This window comes from Polyodon spathula, chromosome 10 (assembly GCF_017654505.1).
Source record: "Polyodon spathula isolate WHYD16114869_AA chromosome 10, ASM1765450v1, whole genome shotgun sequence".
Lineage (NCBI taxonomy): Eukaryota > Metazoa > Chordata > Actinopteri > Acipenseriformes > Polyodontidae > Polyodon > Polyodon spathula.
In genome coordinates this window covers 8,762,262-8,780,916 of record NC_054543.1, presented here as the reverse complement: position 1 = coordinate 8,780,916, position 18,655 = coordinate 8,762,262, and the positions used below count along the sequence as shown (strand labels likewise).

Sequence of the window (18,655 nt, the reverse complement as noted above, 5' to 3'; positions counted from 1 at the left end):
TTTTTTTTTTTTTTTTTTTTTTTTTTAATGATTTTAAAGGGCTATGCCATTTTATACCCCATGCTAGAAAGCTACTACTTTTGTATATTTATGTTTGAGTTTCCTCAGTATATTTACAGGTGAACCCAGTGGTATAATAGCCTCCCAGTGTATCACTCTTGTATTTTGTGATTTTTTTTATTGTGATTTGTGATTATTTATGACAATGTACAATGTAGTTGTTGTGATAATAGTGTCATTGTAAGGCATCCCGATTCTGTTAGCTTTGTTTCTATGTGAGCAAAGTGTCTGAACCAATCCCCTGTGATTTGAACTCAGGACCGTTGAGCTTCAACATTTTTGCATGTGCTGTATTTGGTTGATTTCATTTTTCTATGTAGCATACAGCATTTGTTATCTAAGTATCAAATTAAAACAATTAAATTCTCACAGGGAGTCATGACAACAGTGAAAGCTGCCTATAAATAGCCACCACTGCAAAAAAGCAATTGAAGGCCCAGTACATTTATATACAGCTGTGTTATGAGCACTTCTAAATGCAGCGCTAGTCTATTGCTCAGTATCAAAGAGCGACTGGTACCCACTCCAAAGACCATCAGTAAAAATGGCTTATTATTAATAATAACAATTTCAACTGTAAGCCCAAAAGAGCCCACAAATGTTGGGACAAATTCTTGGTTAGGCTTATTCATTTTCATTCTTGCAACTACTAGTACATATATTCAGAAATATTTCATCACATAGATTTCTAGGGCTGTACAGAATGCTCATTCCCACACACTGTACTGTATGTTAATTTGATTTAGCACGTCATGAATTTAAAAGGCAGTGCTGATGTGTACACAAACATACAGTTTGTATCTACAGTATCTTCAGGGTGGAAATGTGCGCGTCTGTGAAAACGGGGTTGGAATGGCAGCTTTCACCGTGGCATTTGGTTGATTTTCTTTTTAAATAGTTTTAATAATAATGTAATAGTCGGATGCTTTGTTTAATCTTTTCGCTGCCAAGCTAAGTAGAGCGCTACCTCTCCTACTGTGCCATGGTAAAACTGGCAACTTTACCTTTTTAAACCCATCTGTTTTTTAACTCGATTTGACGTAGTATTTCACAAGATTGCGACCTGAGACCGCACGTATTGCTGTATAGGGTACACACTTTCACAATCTGTAGTTAACAGTATATTCCTGACCAGACCTCTGTCATTGGCACAATAGGAGAGTACCTTTAGGATAGAATAGGAGAGTCAATTGGTTCCTGTAAATTTATGATTGAGTACCTTTTTTATTATTCCAACTTCACAACAGCTCTTGCATCAGAAATCAGATTTAATTGATATGTTTGATAAATGTGTCAAATAAGAAAGTGCATCCAAAGTGTGCAAGCGTGATATAAAAGCCACCAATCAGAGTGCAGATAGAGGGGACATGACTCTCATAGCTTGTGATCAAGTCACCATCTGATGCTCTACAGATACTGCAGCAGGACCTTGCACTGTTCAGCACACCAAAATGGATTGCCCTAAAAACCCATTATGATAAGCTAAATGTTTTGAAAGTGCACCAGGACCCAAAGGATTCAGAAAATGCAATATATACTTGAAAACTGTTTTTTTTTTTTGTTGGTTGTACTTGAGTATCATTAACAGAAATGTGATTTTTTTTTTTTTTTTGCGGAAGGAATACAGTAAACTTTGCTAGGCTATTCTAATTGTGGTTTGGTGAGGATTGGGATCAGAAAACTTCAGCTGTTATAACAGTGTAAAACTTTCTGTGGACTAGAGGGTGTATGGGAAGAAAAATAGCTTCATGCATAATTTCTATATAACTTAGTTGCTGTTCCTGTCACTTCTCTCCAGCTGAAGAGCGATAGGACTGAGCAGCTAATCTTTGTTTCCATTTGTTTCCAATCGTTTCCTCTCCACGCAGGATAACCCCCAGTTAAACGGAGAAGGAAAGCATTGTTTCGCGAAGTGAAATCTGAGCCTAGAATTTTCCTTGAGGAAGCATAGAGTTGCATCTTCACATCTATAAAGTACAGTTTATTGTATTTTTTAACTTTTGACACAGCATTAATTTACACGTCTTCAGTTAAACAGTGCAGCCCTTCTCAATCTGGAAACACAATGTCTCTCTTGCCACATGCTGGAGACCCCTGCACTACGATGCCTTGTATTGCTGTCCAGGGAAGTTCAGTACAATTCATTATCAGAACTACATCAGCATCACAAGCATTCCTGTGCTGACATCTTCCTAATTTAATCACAAAGCATAAGGACACGTGAGTTACATGTTGTGGTTCCTATCCACCCAGTTAACTCACACTATGGAATGAGCTGTGTTTCTTTTAATATAAATAGAATTCTTGTGGTTATCTTGCGGTTCTTTTATTCAGCATGTATTTTACAGTTCAAATGGTGTTGTGAAGATTAATTGTTCTCTTTAGCTGTAGATTGGAAACTTGTGTGTTTTACTGTGTGTATGAAAGGTATGTAGCTCTTTACAGATTCACTAATGTTTGATCCTCACATTTAGGATTATAATATTTTGCAGAGACAGACCTGAGGCCTTGTTTGTAAAATAATAATTTGTGTGTTGATTCGTAGTTTCATGTACAGCTGTAATAGGCTTTTGCCTGGTGATGTCTGTGAAAGTGGATAACCCGAAGCAATGCTTTGGTTTGCTATTGGTGTTTGTGGGTTATCTTCCAGTTAAGTACAGCTTGGTACCAGCTACAGCTCCTCTAATACACTGTTGCATTATACCTCTCTCCAGGAACTGTAAGCACAATTCCTCTAAAACTTTCTTCCTGTAAAAACACAAGCCATTATTTTTTGTTCATTGTGATTTATTTTCCCAATGGAGCCTAAAAGCACGCTTCATTTTTTGTTTATTTAAATTCCAACGCAAGTTCTGTCTGGAACGGGATGGTAACTTCCTTGCCGTTAGTGCATGAAGAGAATTTGTTTAAGTTACTGTAAAGTTTGAAAATACTCCAGGTAATGTGAACAGCCATAAATTACTCATATTACACGTAGCTCTTAATGTATAAATGTATATAGAGAGATAAAATGGAAGGCAATATATTCTGAAAGAAATCATAAATACATTCACTTTTATATATCTTTGAAGTTGACCTGTGTACTGTATATTCTAATAGACGTACAATTTAATGAGCAAGCTAAAATTCAGAGCTGTAGCTTCCTGTAACATATTTAGACTTCCCTGTGTATTCTTTCTTCCCGTATAGCTTCCTCTTTACAGGATCACACTGTCAAATATGTGACGTAACTATGCAGTAACAGAAAGTGGAAAATAGATTTAGTAGAAAGGATAACCGACCCAGCCATCGACAGATCTATGAGAATAAGGCCCTGCCTTTACCAAGTGCAATACTCCTTCATATTCAGTTAATCACACTTACACTTACTCAGCTGCACACGTCTCTCATTGCAATGACACAGAAGTGTATTCAGGGATACAGTCTGACTCTATTTGAAATAGTGTACTAGATATGCCAAAAATCCATTGTTAAATTATAATAAAGTACTTTTCAAATGAAATGTTTGGCTATATTTTAGTATCTTAGTATGGCTAGATCAGCTGTACAGCAGGATTTGTGGGTTACTTTTTAGGCAGAAATATGCCTAATATCTTGTAATTATAACTGAAAGGGTTGAAAAATGGTACAAGCTGCCTTCATGGAAGAATCACATTTACTGTGTTTTCACTGTTACACACACTGACTTTCGTGTAGAAAAGTTTTTTTTTTTTTTAATTTTGGACCCTACTGTTCTGATTTATAGTATCAGAATATAGTGTGTTGCAGTAAGCTGGGGGGAGTTCAGATAATGGATGTCTTTCATGTGATTTAATATGTATAAAACTATATATTTCCTTTAATAAATTGCACTCGGACAAAAAAAATATTATGTTGCATTGGTATTCATTTGTCTATGTAAGAAAAAAACAAAATACTTGAATAATTAACAAATCCATACAATTAAAGGAAATAAAAACAATTTACTTGAATTTATTAAATCTAATAGATTAGACTAATAGAAAAGTGCCAGCAGTCTTAAAACTGCATTTATTAAAGGGCATGTGTTTTCTAGATCTTGCTGTACATGTTAATTTTCTCAAAATGGTGCAGTGTACAAGATGGGGAGTGTAGGCTGCAGCGTGAGGGAGGGGGAGAGAGTGGGGTCAGTGTGTTTTACTAACAAACAGTCCATATTTGTGCATTCTGTCCTTCAGGATGGATAAGCCTTCATGTTTGTTGATCTCTCATACTCCTCATCACATCTATTCAGGGAATTGCAGGTCCCCCAGGTGGTTTAAATAAACAAATCCATTGAACTGCTCTGGATTATTTTCCTCGTGTTCTGTGATAAGTGTTGCATATATCGTTCATAAAAACGCACATTCTCCTATACTCATTTGAACACACATTTACAGGCATGCCGTACGAGTGAGTGGCCCTGTGGTTTATGCTGTTTTGTTTGTTTTTCAAGACTTCCTGTTGCTAAATGATATTGGGGCTGTTTTAAACTTGAATGAAACTCACATGTCGTGATTAAACGGAAGAGTTTCTTATGCAATTTTGGCTTGTTTTTTTTTTTTAATGCATGCGTGTGCCAGCCTCTGTGATTAGTGGGGAGGGCCAGCGCTGCATCCCCATGTACCTGCTGCGCAGTGCAGGTGTGTGAGTGTAAGCCGTCCCTCGCACGCTGTCTCACTCCCAAGCTATTTTTATCCTTTATATGTTATTCCCTGTTGATGCTTTTTTTGATTCCTCCACTGTGCTTATTTTGACAAAATCTCATTAAATATTACTTGGAATGATTATTAGTGGTCTTGGGTGTATTTATTTATTGATATGTTAAATGATTTTTGAATTTTTTTCCAGCTAAACATAAATCAATATTCTCATTTCTCTCTCTGTCTGTCTGTGCAGTGTACTTCAAAAGTCACTTAGCCAGATCATGGAAATGCTTCAGAAAAAAAAAAAAGATGCATTGCAGAGGGATGGCACTCATCAGACATGATCTGGTTGGTTTTGTCATTCTGCCATGGGTAGTGTCACCCTGAGGATGCATGAAAATGTGGCACATTGGTGGACTGATCTAGTGACCTTCGAACCACACTGCACGTACTCCAGTACCTATTTTCCAAGGGAGCACCTTCATTCATTTCATAGAGCCATCCCCTGGCACAAGGCTGCAAATGCATCCAGTGTTACTTATTTTAAGGAAGTACAGTCATCACATACTAAACTAATCTTCATCATTTATCTCCATTATATGGTATTGCTACATGGCTAGAATTATAGTTCTTGCTTTCCAACATTTTTTTTGTACTCTCAGAACGCTCACCTTAATTTCTTGAAACCAAAAAAAATTATTAATTTCTTTCTTTCTCTAAATGCACAAACGCCTTTAAAAAAAAAAAAAAAAGATGCAGAAACCTTCGAATGAATTAGATGTAATATTCACATGGAAGACAACATATACAATATTAAACATTTTCCTAGAACAATGCTGCCTCCTCTAGTTCCAGGCCAACCACTGGCTACCTTACCGTTCACAAACTGGCTTGTTCGAGTGAGTGGAGAAAACAAATGAACGAACGAAAACACCTAGGGGAACCAATCCAATGTGAGATTGCTGTTTCCTACAGAAGCTTCCAGAAAACACTGATTTTACTCTTAACATATAAAAATACTATACCAAACTGAAATACACTGAAATATATCTATATATATATATATATATATATATATATATATATATATATATATATATATAAATTAGAATCGGTGTCTGTTAGGCATTTTGTATAAAGAGAGGACTAAAGGAGTTAGGTTACATCAGAAAAGAAAAATGTAAGCAGAAATACAAAATAAATCAAAAACAAAACATAAAAACAAATATTCTGCACCCTTTTTTGTTTTAGAAAAAAAAAAAAAGCTCTACGTATTGATCTGTAAAATCTTCCACACAGGCAATAGTTTGCACAAGTAATACTGCAGGGAAAGATCCAGTTACACTCAGACTGAGGAGAGGGCTTGACAATGAAATAATGCCCTTGCTATGTGACTCGTTCGGTGAAGCGCCCATCTGTCACAGGCAGTGGCACAGCCGGCCAGAGCCAACCTGGGAAAAAGCAGCCTGGAGTACACAGTCTTTTTGTTGTGAAGTCCCTAAAGGGCAGTTTAGTACAAGAACTCATCAGCTCTGTATGTGTGCATGTATGTTTGCATGTAAATCCTTGGAGAACTCCAGGATTTTAACCTGCACTCCTTGTCTCTTAGACGCATCTTGCTCTGTGTTAAATACTTGTTGATTTTCTGTTCATGCTTCAGTGGTCATGCTTTGAATGTAGCCCCTACATTCTGTACACTGCAGGGCAGCCATGTTTCTGAACTTCCAAAAAAACTCTGGGCTAGCTGGTCATTCTCCATGGTTCAATAAACAGCTGTGCTGTCAGGCTAAAAGGGTAAAAGGACTAGACTGTGTATGTGTGACAGTATGACAGTCGAAACACATCAATACTTGTATTTCCCTTGAAAAATGTTGTAGACGCAATGGTTTTTAGTTTTTTTCTGGTTTTTTTGTTTTTTGTGTTTTTGTTCAGTTTTCTTGTTTCAAACTCCCCAAGAAGGGAGGTAATGTCCCTATTTTACAAACATTGCTGTCCATTGCTGCGGTATATATTATATATATATATATATATATATATATATATATATAAAAGACTTTCTGGCTCCGGTGACTCCACTACATGCACCCCATGCAGCCGCACTTGATGGTCTTCTCCACTTCCTCTGTGAAGGAGCTCCCGTCGCTGCACTCAAAGGTGTATTTCCTGCGCTTCATGCGCTGGGCGCTGCAGCAGGCACCTGTCTCACATGCCCCGCTGCACTCTACCCATGACACCATGCGTGTGGTCTGGCAGATGGAATAGCCGCGCTGCACCTGGTAATAATCCCTCACTGGCTCTCCACGGCATTCAGACTCTACATGGAGAAAACATGCACAGAAATTACACCTTTCGTGATATGACATGGTAAAGAGATTTTAAAACTTTTAGTTGTTTCATCTGATTCAATCAATCTCTCCCCACCCCGCCCCCTCTCTTTTCTGGTGATTTTTCTGTAAATGCCAAGATTATTTTTGTGGTAATGCTACTTTCTTTAATTAAGAACCAACAATTATCATTTATAAAAAAAAACCCTACTTTTTAATACATTCAAATTGCAGCAAGTGTCCTCACCTGTGTCACAGAGCTTCCCACTGTAGCCACTGTCACAGTGACAATAGGCCTCCCCGGCATCAGAGATCTGGCAGTCCCCGTGTTTACATTGCAGTTTATTGCAAGGGTTAAAGAGCTCCACCTGCTGGTTACACAGGGCACCGCGATAGCTCTCCTTGCACTCACAGCGATAGGACAGCATGTCGAGTGGCACGCAGGCGCCATGAACACACCTGTACACAAAGACACAAACCTTGAGGGATAGCAAGAACCTACAAGTATATACTATTACTATCTACTCTTCTGCTACTGTTGAAACCATTCCTACAAATCATTTCACATTTGCTTCTGGAAATAAAAAAATACCCTTTAAAAACTGCAGTCAAGGTGCAGTAAATTGGTACAATTATTTAGACACACTGCCAGTGAAGTTAAACTACACCCTGACTGCAGTTCCACCACAGTTTTGTTTGAATTCTGTAGTGACAAAAGATGACAGTCACTGTGTAATTGCAGTGGGGTTGTGCTGCAGTATAATTGGCTGTTGCTTGTAGCAATGCACTGTACTTTCCCTACAGTGTAACTCTCCCCCTCGCTGTGTTTCTCACTTGTTGCCCTGGCAGGGGTTGCTGGCAGGCTGGTCACAGTGCACTCCGCTCCAGCCCGGCTGGCAGTGGCACACGGGTCCCGTGGCACCGTCGGGCTGGCAGATGCCGTGAAGGCAGTAGATCTTGCGGCAGGGCTCGCAGCCCGGCACCACGCCCGGCTTCATCTGGGTCTTGGTGAAGTCCTGAAGCTCGTTGTTGATGTACAGGTTCTGGATGCAGCCGTGGAAGCTGGAGCCATTCTGGATCTGCCAGAGCCTGGAGGCAGCAGCGTTCACATTGACCGGCATTCCTGATGGGGAGAGGGAGAGGCGGTGAGCAGGGAGCAGACACTGGGAGTGGGAACATGAACACAGGCAGGGGGGTTATATGAGTAATGGACCTTGAGGGGACAGTATACAAAACGTGCAAAAAAAAACCACCACATGCCGCAGAAAAATACAACATAACCACTGATAGTCGATGTCTGTGAAGTTCCATACCACACAAACAAAATGGATCAAACCCACTATACACTCCCAATGTTATCTTCAAAATGTTTTGGTATTAAGTGAAATATACCAGGTGTGTGTACACCAGTGTAACATTACCGTGCCTAAAAAATATATAATTTCAAATAAATCTGTACAAACTTAAGAGACTGTATCTGTTAGGATGGGCTTGTAGAATTTTTATACAATATATTCCACTGAGAGGGGATGTAATTCGACCTACATTAAATTTTTTTTTTTTTCCTCTGGATCGCTGTGCAATGAAACAATATTGAATCTACAGAAATTCATACAGTCAACACCATGGGCAGATGTTAATTAAACAGCTTGTCTGGGCACCCACAGCAAAATGGAAATCAATCATCAGACTTAACTAGGCCCTTAAAAAAAGTTCTGCGAACGGTTTGTAAAAATACTGTTTAAAGAACACAGTTTCAAAGATACATGTCACTACTAGCAAATACAGTGTCTTTGAAATCATGCAAGCAGTGGTGAAGCATGACCAGAGCGGCTGGGTGTGAATGACAGAAGTGTAGTAAAGAGTGCCTGTGGTAGAAGGAGGTATCTGCAGAGGCCCCCTACCCCCCACGTATAGCGGTGCCTCTCCGTTCAGGGGGTGTAGCTTTCCAAAGCTGTCCATGGTCATCGGGGCGCCCCCGTCAATGGACAGGTTCACCATCTGGTCAAATGTCACCAGCTCCACTGTGTGGAACTGTCCATCGTTAATGGTTTCAGTGCTGCGGAGAAGCAGTTTGTGTGAGAGAATGAATAAGAGGGGCGGTGATAATTGAAGCAATGCAGAATGAGCGCAGTACACCTAACAGACCTGTAGATGGCGTGGCTGGGCTGGCTGCCCGGGTCGTAACTGACCCTGACGTGACCCTGGTAGAGCTCCACAGCGATGTGGTCATTGTCTCCGTTATAGAGCAGGATCCCATTGTCCTCTGCTGTGGAGACCTGGAGGAGAGACCAGAGAGTCAGGGGTGAGATATACAGAATTAAATAAATATCTAAATAGCCCCCAAAAATGATAATTTGAAATTGATGTCTTAAGTGAAAACCACCTATTCTCAAGAAGACAATAGTAAGGTTATTGCTGTTGGGGTTTGCTAAATGTTTTTTTCGCGGTTGGTGGACCATGCACTGGACCATGCTTCAGTCAATGCTTTGATACACAATGCCTGCAGCTTTAGGTCAGTGCTGTCAGTATATATGTGAAAATGGAAATATCCTGAAAGTTTTATATTCATATTTAGGTCAACTGATATTGATATATTGCCCAGTCATTGAGTTATACCCATCACATTTAGTTATATATTCAATATATATATATATATATATATATCATATTATATTATATATATTATTATATATCTTATATATATAATTTTATTATATATATATATATATATATATATAGATATCTCTATATATATATATACCTATTTCCGATATAAACGTAGGACTCGAGGCTTATTTGACTCCTGATTATAATAAAAACTGGGCATAATACCGTAGTGACTGCAGATCTTCGTCTAGAAGATGGAAACTGACCTTTGGACCCCTGAGGACACATGTGGGGCCATTCAAACACAACGTTTAGTTTTCAATCACTCGACAACACCCACAATTGGTGTTTTTTACACACTTTTAACAACAGCAACTAAAAAATGAAATAAAAAGCAGACCCCACTGGAAGACCTTTTCCTTAAATACGTTATTGTTTTGCAGTTCAATATCTACCCAGCTTAATTCACTGTTCCTGAATTATCAAAAAGACAATTATATTTAAGATTCTTTAATATTGACTTAATTTACGATAATCACAGATAATATCCATGTATTATAAAAAATAATAGATGGGCTTCATTAAGTTACAGGAAAATAATTCCATCTCAGGTTTCTGTGACAGTTTATAAACTGCTCGACCTAACGGTTGCATAGTTTATGACATCACGTAAATATATATATATATATATACACACACACACACACACACACACACACACACACACACATGGTTATAGAGAGCGACATGTTACCTTCTTATAGTATGTGCAGTAACTAAACAAAAGGCGTAAATGTCCAGGTTCTTGACTGACGGGATGAAGATGGTTACCTGCAGAGTGATGTTGGCATGGGGCCAGTTCTTCAGGTCACTCAGTTGCAGATAAGAGTCTCGGTCCACAAAGTTAACGCTCACCAGCTTCTCACAGCGTGGCCCCCCAAAGCCTGGCAGACACTGGCACAGCGCATGCCCTCCCCGCTCTACACAGGGGGCGTTGTTCTGACATTCAACCACTTCACACGGAGAGGAAGGAATGGGGGGGCGTGAGGGAAACTCACAGAGCTGCCCTCTGCATAGAGAGAGAGGAAGAAATCAATGAGGAACTGTGAAGCAGGGAAGAGATCTAGGAAAAGTCTGCATATGCTAAGCATTTGGAATACACTGGGTGCCCTGTATCTATGTACTGAATGATAACCACCACACATACATGTAAATCTAAAAGGGCTGATCTCATGTCTCGATAATGTTGTTTAATCCTGTGGCTTTAGTTTTCACTTTCTGTAATGCTCCCAGCGCTGGTGCTTACCTGTAGCCCTCAGCACAGAGGCAGGTGTAGCCATTGAGCTCATCGATACATCTAGCCATGTTCTGGCAGCGGTGATCCACGCAGTCATCATAGTTCACACTGCAGTCATCACCCACAAAGCCAGGCGCACACTCACACCTTACACAAAAACAGGCAGAGTTAGGGCTGGGACAGCGAGAGACAGAGAAAAATTGCAGGTGTGGGAATGTTTTTACTCACTTGGGTCCGGAGGCAGTGACGACACACTTAGAGCCTTGCTGACATGGGTTCCTTCCAGGAGAGCAGACATCTTCCAACTCCTCACACAGGTCACCTGGAGAAGCAGAGGAGACCCCAAGAATCAGGGTCAGCAGATCACTCTGTGGTGAGTTGAATCAGTGTACAAAACCCTAATATTATGACTTGGGCCAACTTCATAATATATATTATGTAAATGAAAAGTATAATGCAGTATTTTGGAGACAGTAACATTTTATAGTATCTTGGATATATAATACTTTTTTAATCCTATGCACCGGTGCAATAAGGTCTGTAACTGGCATACCAGTGTGGTAAGGGGGGCACAGGCAGGTGTAGTTGTTGACTCCGTCCACACAGGTGGCTCCAGTTTCACAGTCATTGTCCTCGCAGTCGTCGAGATTTACTTCACAGGCTGGCCCATTGAACCCTTGCGGGCAGGTGCAGCTACGGGGAGAGAGAGACTCGGTATATCAGTTAACACAAAAGAAACTCCTCAGTCAAGCACGTACACCGACAATGAAAATATATAAATATATATAAAAATATCAGGGATGAGCAACTCAACTAGCTCCTACTCCTACTGCCACTAAGATTATTTATTACAACTGCCGTAAAGTCACCTGTTTGTATGTCAACTTATCTGATCCAGTTTAATTTGTGTTCATTTATTCTGTTTAACAAAAAGCTACCCCTTCCTCATTCCTCCTGTTGTTTCCATGCCCACACCCGCTCTCTTACGTGTATCCTCCGCTCTCCCCAGGGCTGGGCTGACAGGTTCCTTCATTGGCGCAGGGGTTGCTGATGCAGGCGTTTAGGGTCGTCTCACAGTCCTTCCCCTGCAGATGCAAAACAGAGTGGACGTAGAGCATGTCTGCCTTTGTATTGTGTCTGCGAGACTGGTGGAGATGAAGCAGCCTACCTTAAATCCTGGTGCGCAGGTACACTTGTAAAGCTCCACGGGGTCGCTCTGGCAGGTGCCCTCGTTGCGGCACGGGTTCGAAGTACAGGGACTGCACTTGGCCAGGACAGCAGGGTCTATCGTACCTGCAGACAGCCCAAAAATTTAAACTCAGGGTTCATAATACAGGAACAGAGAGATTTTAATATCTCAGAGATGCACTTTATAACATTCACCACCAGAGAGCAACATTGTCCCAGGAAAGGGCTCCAGTGTGAGTCAGTGAATGTCTTCCTTGCTCTCCTACTTTTTCAAAAGAATTCTGTTTAACTACCTCAAAGGTACACAGAGGGAGGAAGCTCCATGGTTTTTACAAAATGTATTTACAGCTAAAATGCATAGTGAAGAAGGTATTTCATAATACTGCATCATCATAATGCATATAACATTGGTTCTTCCGTTTATTGTGTACTAAAACTTATTTTAAATACTACGTTTTAGATAAACTTAGAGCAATATCCTCTTTTTCGTACACCCTCAAAACAGAAAAATGAACTCCTGTCAGAGTAAGATCCTTATCTTAATATGTTACCAACCTCCTAGATGATTTACCAAGGAATCTCTATATATTAGTAGACTCAATATTTTTCCTCAGCTAATCATCCTGCTCCCAATATGTATTTATATGTTTTTCAAAATTACCATTCAACTTGGGATTTTATAGGATCCCCCCTGAACTCTCCCTCGGCCAGTCAGATATGGTAATCGGGACTCTTACCCTGGCACTCAAACTTCTTGGCTGGCGTGGTGAGAAGCAGTTTGCCCTCCATGCCCGCCGGCCCTGTGCAACGTGCGATCCCTGGCTCTTTGTAACCAGTCTTCACCCAGTCAGACAGCCAGCGCAGGCGACAGTCACAGTACAGGGGGTTTGCTCCAATTGCCCTGCCGCAGGGAGGCAACACAGAGAGATCAGCAAGAGTCACATTCACATCAAGGTGTGCTTGATTCACAGCCCTGCATGGGGCATGTGTGCCTCGCAGGGAAAGCACCCACAGAAAATCAGTAGTGAGTGGTTTCAAATGCAGAAAAATGAGCACTTGCACCTCCACGATGCATCTCCAGTGATAAATGAAACTGCGGTAAATGTTTGCATTCTCTATTATTTATGTGGTCAGACACTGGGGTCCCAGGGATCAGCCCTGTATTCTGTCAGGGGTCTGAACCCAGTATTATCCTCAATCCACAGGCATCTGTGTTAACTGGCAGACCATCTGTCTCCCATTCATTAGGCATCTCCTTAACATTTTAGCGTTATTAAACAAATGCAGACCATAATGTCCTGGATACTGGGCTCAAGCCATCCAGTATGTGGAACTATAACCCTGCAGGTAAAAACCACTGTAGTGTTTGAATCAAAGAAAGAGGGCTCAGTTCATTGAATTTGTATATGCATGTGTATATAACAAACAAATATGTGAACAAGTGCCAATAGCAAAATAGAAGTAGCTTATTATACAGTGCTCTATATTGTTTATACAAAGTACTGTTTTTGGACTAACAGTTATTGCATTTTGGACCCTACTGGATCCATACAAAATAATTGATATTAAAATGTTCTCTGCCACCTCATGACAGCTGAAACAGAGGCTAATGAAATGAATGTAGAAGATGGACATTATTTTAAATGCTTATTACTTGTATACCCAGATACATGGCAGAATGTACTTCTCTCATCTGCCCCTCACCCCCTTCTCAGATTACAACTCCCAGCATCCAAATATCATCCTCCCAAATCAATCCAATTCCATTACTTAGAAAACATCCAAGAAATCCAATAAGTGGCAGCTGAAAATATGAAATCAATTGCTGACATAAACACAAAGGATCTCTTGAAATCATTGGCCAGTATCATCCTCTGTAACCCTTCCATACCCACACAATGGGATAGTAACATCTTTTTTTGCATGCTGGTGACATTTTATACAACAAACTCTACAATAACTTTCAGTGTGTGCTTTTAAATACACACACCCTTATAAAGAACTATGGGTAAGAATACAACGAATGAATAATAAACATTCAACATATATTTCATATACCAAATGGCTTGCATTTGCAGTTAAAAATGCTGCTCCAAATAGAGGAAACACCTGCGAGTGTTAAGATTTGAACATTTAAGTACCATTGTTATAGAAATTAGTTCGGAAACTGGACGGTGCCGTTAACAATTTCTGACAAAATAACCCCTTTATCTTGATCGCTGGCAAAATGAAATGCAAGGGCTGCCGTGCAGATGAGTGGGAGTGTAGAGGAGCCCCTGGTGGCAAGGCTTGGGGAGCAATCCCACAGGACTCCAGGAGGAGCCGTACTTACAGGTGAGAGAGAGATGGTACATCACTGAATATCCCCTCCAGTAGCTCAGACACATCGTTGCCATGGAGAGACCTGATTTACAGATCCAACAGGAAAGAAGAACAAATACAATCGAATAAAACTACTATTTTTTACCATGGTATAAACGTGCATATTATCCTGAAGTTGACAGCGCTTTTGCCATGCATTCACTGTGCTTTACTGCGTGTGCTGTTACCATCTGTGCTGTTTATTCTTCCTTCTAACTTGGATTTGCAGACAATGAGTCAGGAATTGTCTTATTATGAAACATCTCACTTCAAAACTAAACATTGCAAAATAATAATATTAATAATAAAATTCAGCCAGGGGACTGAGTGGTAGAATGTCTTGGGCTTTTATCTTCAGGGCATCCACTCAGCCTTAAAACCGGACCAGCTCTTGTTGAAATCAGAGCCCACATATCAATAACAACTGCTAAATCTGACACAGAACTGTGGCTGTTAGTGAAGGATTTTCACAGAAGTTAAGATAATGTAATTTAAACAGCAGTTGTTTAGCATTTGAGCACCCTAGGCGCTCAGCCTATGTGATGGGAATCATTTCTCAATCTGTCGCGCCCAACTGTAAAAGCAGGACCCCTCTTCTCTACCACTATTACTGGAAATACAATAAGGAACATCAGTATTAGAAGTGAATTCTGAAATGAATGTTTTCCCAGTTTAAAAAGCCAAGGGGAACCCAGTGCCTGTTTGGCTCGCCCAACACCTGTGCCAAATATCTTAGTCCACGTTTTATGTCATTTATTTTAGGTTTAAACTGGTGGCAAAGAGCTGCCCTGGAATTTTGTCAGACTGATATTGAGTTACTAATCTGGAGCTAAGAACTGCATCGCCCGGCTAATAAGAGAGTGGGATCTAATTAGGAAAGCCTGTCAGATATCCCCTATTCACAGTGGCTGTCCTTTCCTTCCTGATCTCTCAGCAGGATGACTGGGTGACGAGGCCTGGGGAGGCTTAATGGGTGTAAAACAACATGGAAGTCTTAATCTGTCAGGTCGTTACCACTTGCTTTAAAGGGCCAGCTCCCCCGGGTGCAGACAGACAGTGCAGGCTGCTGCCAGAGCAGCACCCTGGTCAGTGGGGAGCTTCAAGACAGAGACGGGGTGTCTCAGATATGTAAGCAATATCTGCAGAGATATTTCACTTTTCTTAACCCTTGCAGAGCCACAGTTCCCTTTGCTGTCACACTAGCACTGCCAATAGTCCCAATGTGACACTTATTGAATGCAATTTGAACCCTTTTTTTAAACAGCAGAAAATTACACAATAATTTAAAACAAGCCACAAAACAGTTGAGAAGGGGTTTTTGTTTCTGCTTATGTAAATCTGTAAATGTGACAATTTTTTTGAAATTACAAACCCCTAAACTAACCTGAGCACTCTGTTCCCAGCATCATTCGTTCATTTCTTCTCAAGTGATATGCAGCAGAGAGCAGTAGTAAACTGCACAGCTTCTTTATTCCATGCCAGACGAAACTAATGTCATGACAATATTTGAAATCCACGGAATGCCATCTGTCATGTGATTTCTGTTGCAAAGCAGATGGCATTTTCTCGCAGTGTGTTTCGGTGCGGACAAGGATATCCGGGCTCATTCATTTAGAAATAAAAAGCATTACATTTAAAATAATGTTTGCAGTTGTTGCCCAAGATTGTGCACGTTAAAAACATGCCAATTTCATGTGCTCCCGGACTGTTCTAATGTGCAGTGAAACAGTATGCATGGAATGGTGATGTCTGCTTTTCTATTCCGCCAATGGCAGGCGATTTGTCATGTAATTTGTCTCACTGTCCCTTATGTTTGGTTGTATTTCTCAGGCTCACAAACCTATCAATGGCCTGCACAGTATATAGTCAAACACGGCTGTCATAATTATCTGAAGGAGGTATTTTATACAATAAGGGTAAAAGCATTTGGGTTTCACTAGAATGGTATGGTAAAACTTGTTGAAACCTATTAGATTGGTTTTATTCAATTCAGAAACTTTCCCTTTGCCCTTGCCCTCATTACTAAGTAGAACTCTATGTATCTGTAAATAAAGGAAGTCTTACAGCAGACGCAGGGATCGCAGGCCTCTGAATGCCAGGACCGGGATGCATCGCAGGGAGTTGTAGCTCAGGATCCTGCAGAGACAACGTTGTTACAACCAACATCTTTCTATTTCTTTAGCAACAGTGTGTGATTCATTTCAAGATTTCAACGCTCTTCCTCGACTGCGATTAAAAAGGGGAAAGTGGTCCATTACGTTATGTGTCCCTTGAAATTGTTTCTTTGTAAAATAACATTACTGTTCAGAGTCTTTCCTTGCAATTGTTCTATTCCCCTTTGAATATTTACTGGAAGGTTTGCATGTTTTTTTTTTTTTTTTTATTACCTTCAGTATCTTGAATGCTATAAAGAACGATTCCTACTTACAGCGTTGTGAGCTGACTCATGTTGATGAAGGACGAGTTCGTCAGAGAGCTGATTTTGTTGTTACTCAGATCCCTGGAAATAAACACACACAAGCAAATACAATTGGGCAATTACTGCTGTTAAACTTTAAAACAAGCAGACAGAATAAAAGAGGATTCTTTCGCAGAACAGTGGAGCACAAATAAATGGTTACTGAGGGATGTATATTGAACCAAAGTATAGAACAGAAGGATATGGACAGAAAGCAGGAACATGTAGATAAGCAAAACGAATACAGGCAAGTCTGTTGGACTTTCTAAATGATGTTATGCTTATTTAGTTGTGTGAATGCCAGTGAGACTTACACAAGCTGAAGGTATTTAAAGGAAGAAAGCTCTTTTGGTACAATACTGAATTGGTTTCCATCCAAATACCTGTGGAAAGAAGAAAACAATAATTAGAGGAGCTCAACTCCCATACCGAAGGATAAGGAACGATACACACATCGTTTCTATTGGAGGCCGGGAGCTACTCGTATTGAAGTAAACAGCTGTGTGGTTACCTCAAGTTAAACAGCGTTTTACTCAAACACAGCCTCCCTGTCCTTTAAGCTGTAAATGCCAGGCCACACTACCTCCCTGTGTATGCCACGGTGTCCAGTGAAATCAAGTTTCCTCCAACTTTAACCCCTGACTCTATTCGCCTCTCACATTAAAGGCATCAAGCAGCTGGGATACGAGACTCCAGGGTTTATGAACTAGACTTCAAACAGTCAGCCCGCTTTCTGACTGGGTTGTGAAAGGTCTCCAGGTCACCTTCGATGTTTATCTGAGCACATTTCCAGTCACCCTGACAACCAGAGAGTGAAATAGCTGTGACCCAGGTCACATTCATGTCTCAGCAGCAGGTGTGAAGTTTTTTTTAAGTGCCTGTCTCCTCTCTTCAGCAGGTCAGCTGTGGGATTACAGTTTCTTTAGGATACTGTACTACCAGGGTCACACATCTTTCAAGCCGCAAATGTGTGGCAATTAGCATCTAACCTTATTTATGAGTTTATGAAACCAACTTGGCATCATAAGCTGGGGGTACCTGTCTCCTTTCTCCAATAGGAAAGTTAATCTACCAAACAGTTAACAGCAGTTGGTTTTTGAATGACGCTTATGCTACTTTTCAGCTTCAGATGAGTGTGAGACAGTGGGATGTCTGTTGATGGGAGCAAGGGGCAACATCTGTTGATTTGTATTGTAACCTTTGAACTGTAAGCTGAATTCCAAAGGATAGTCATGGGTGACTAAAACTCTGCTCTGCTGTCCCCCACCCTCAGTGCTAAAGCCTGGGGGCTGTGGGGATGATCCGCACAGTTAATGACAGTGTTTCTGCACCAGGGAATCCAGCTTTAAAGATGAGAGGGCACAATGTGGCGGCACACCTGGAATGCTAGCTGAGATCATCTCCACCCATCATTAGCACGTGCTCCCCATAATGACAGCCTAGCACACTGTCACTCTGAAACAATAGGTGCATTGACAGAGGTGTTTAACTGTGAGGGGGCCTCTCACCAGGTGCCCAGCTGTGAGGTATTGGGAGATAAACCACACGGGTGAGACAATAATATAAACTTGACAGGGGTTTGAGGAAAGTCTAAGGAACGAATGCCTTGGAGGTGACCTATTGTTACAATGAACTTTTGCTTGGAGATGTTTATTTATGATGGGTAGCAGTGTTAGCCACCAAAGAGCCCAGTTTCCAGGCATGGGAGGTGAAG

General features: G+C 40.6%; 1 protein-coding gene across 2 annotated transcripts in view; it reads right to left on the bottom strand.

Moving 5' to 3' along the window:
• Positions 1–6,714: 6,714 nt before the first annotated feature.
• Positions 6,715–18,655, bottom strand: part of LOC121321854 (slit homolog 1 protein-like) — a 76,057-nt gene continuing 64,116 nt past the window's right edge. For both annotated transcript variants that reach the window (XM_041261146.1, XM_041261147.1), the window contains 16 exons: positions 17,256–17,324; positions 16,912–16,983; positions 16,548–16,619; positions 14,455–14,526; positions 12,860–13,023; positions 12,103–12,227; positions 11,922–12,019; positions 11,488–11,627; positions 11,163–11,256; positions 10,944–11,081; positions 10,469–10,706; positions 9,176–9,306; positions 8,932–9,086; positions 7,862–8,150; positions 7,275–7,486; positions 6,715–7,017 (listed from right to left, as the gene is read on the bottom strand). In XM_041261146.1, the coding sequence (XP_041117080.1) occupies positions 6,779–7,017; positions 7,275–7,486; positions 7,862–8,150; positions 8,932–9,086; positions 9,176–9,306; positions 10,469–10,706; positions 10,944–11,081; positions 11,163–11,256; positions 11,488–11,627; positions 11,922–12,019; positions 12,103–12,227; positions 12,860–13,023; positions 14,455–14,526; positions 16,548–16,619; positions 16,912–16,983; positions 17,256–17,324 (2,308 nt within the window). In that variant the 3' untranslated portion in view covers positions 6,715–6,778. The remainder of the gene's footprint in view (positions 7,018–7,274; positions 7,487–7,861; positions 8,151–8,931; positions 9,087–9,175; positions 9,307–10,468; positions 10,707–10,943; positions 11,082–11,162; positions 11,257–11,487; positions 11,628–11,921; positions 12,020–12,102; positions 12,228–12,859; positions 13,024–14,454; positions 14,527–16,547; positions 16,620–16,911; positions 16,984–17,255; positions 17,325–18,655) is intronic.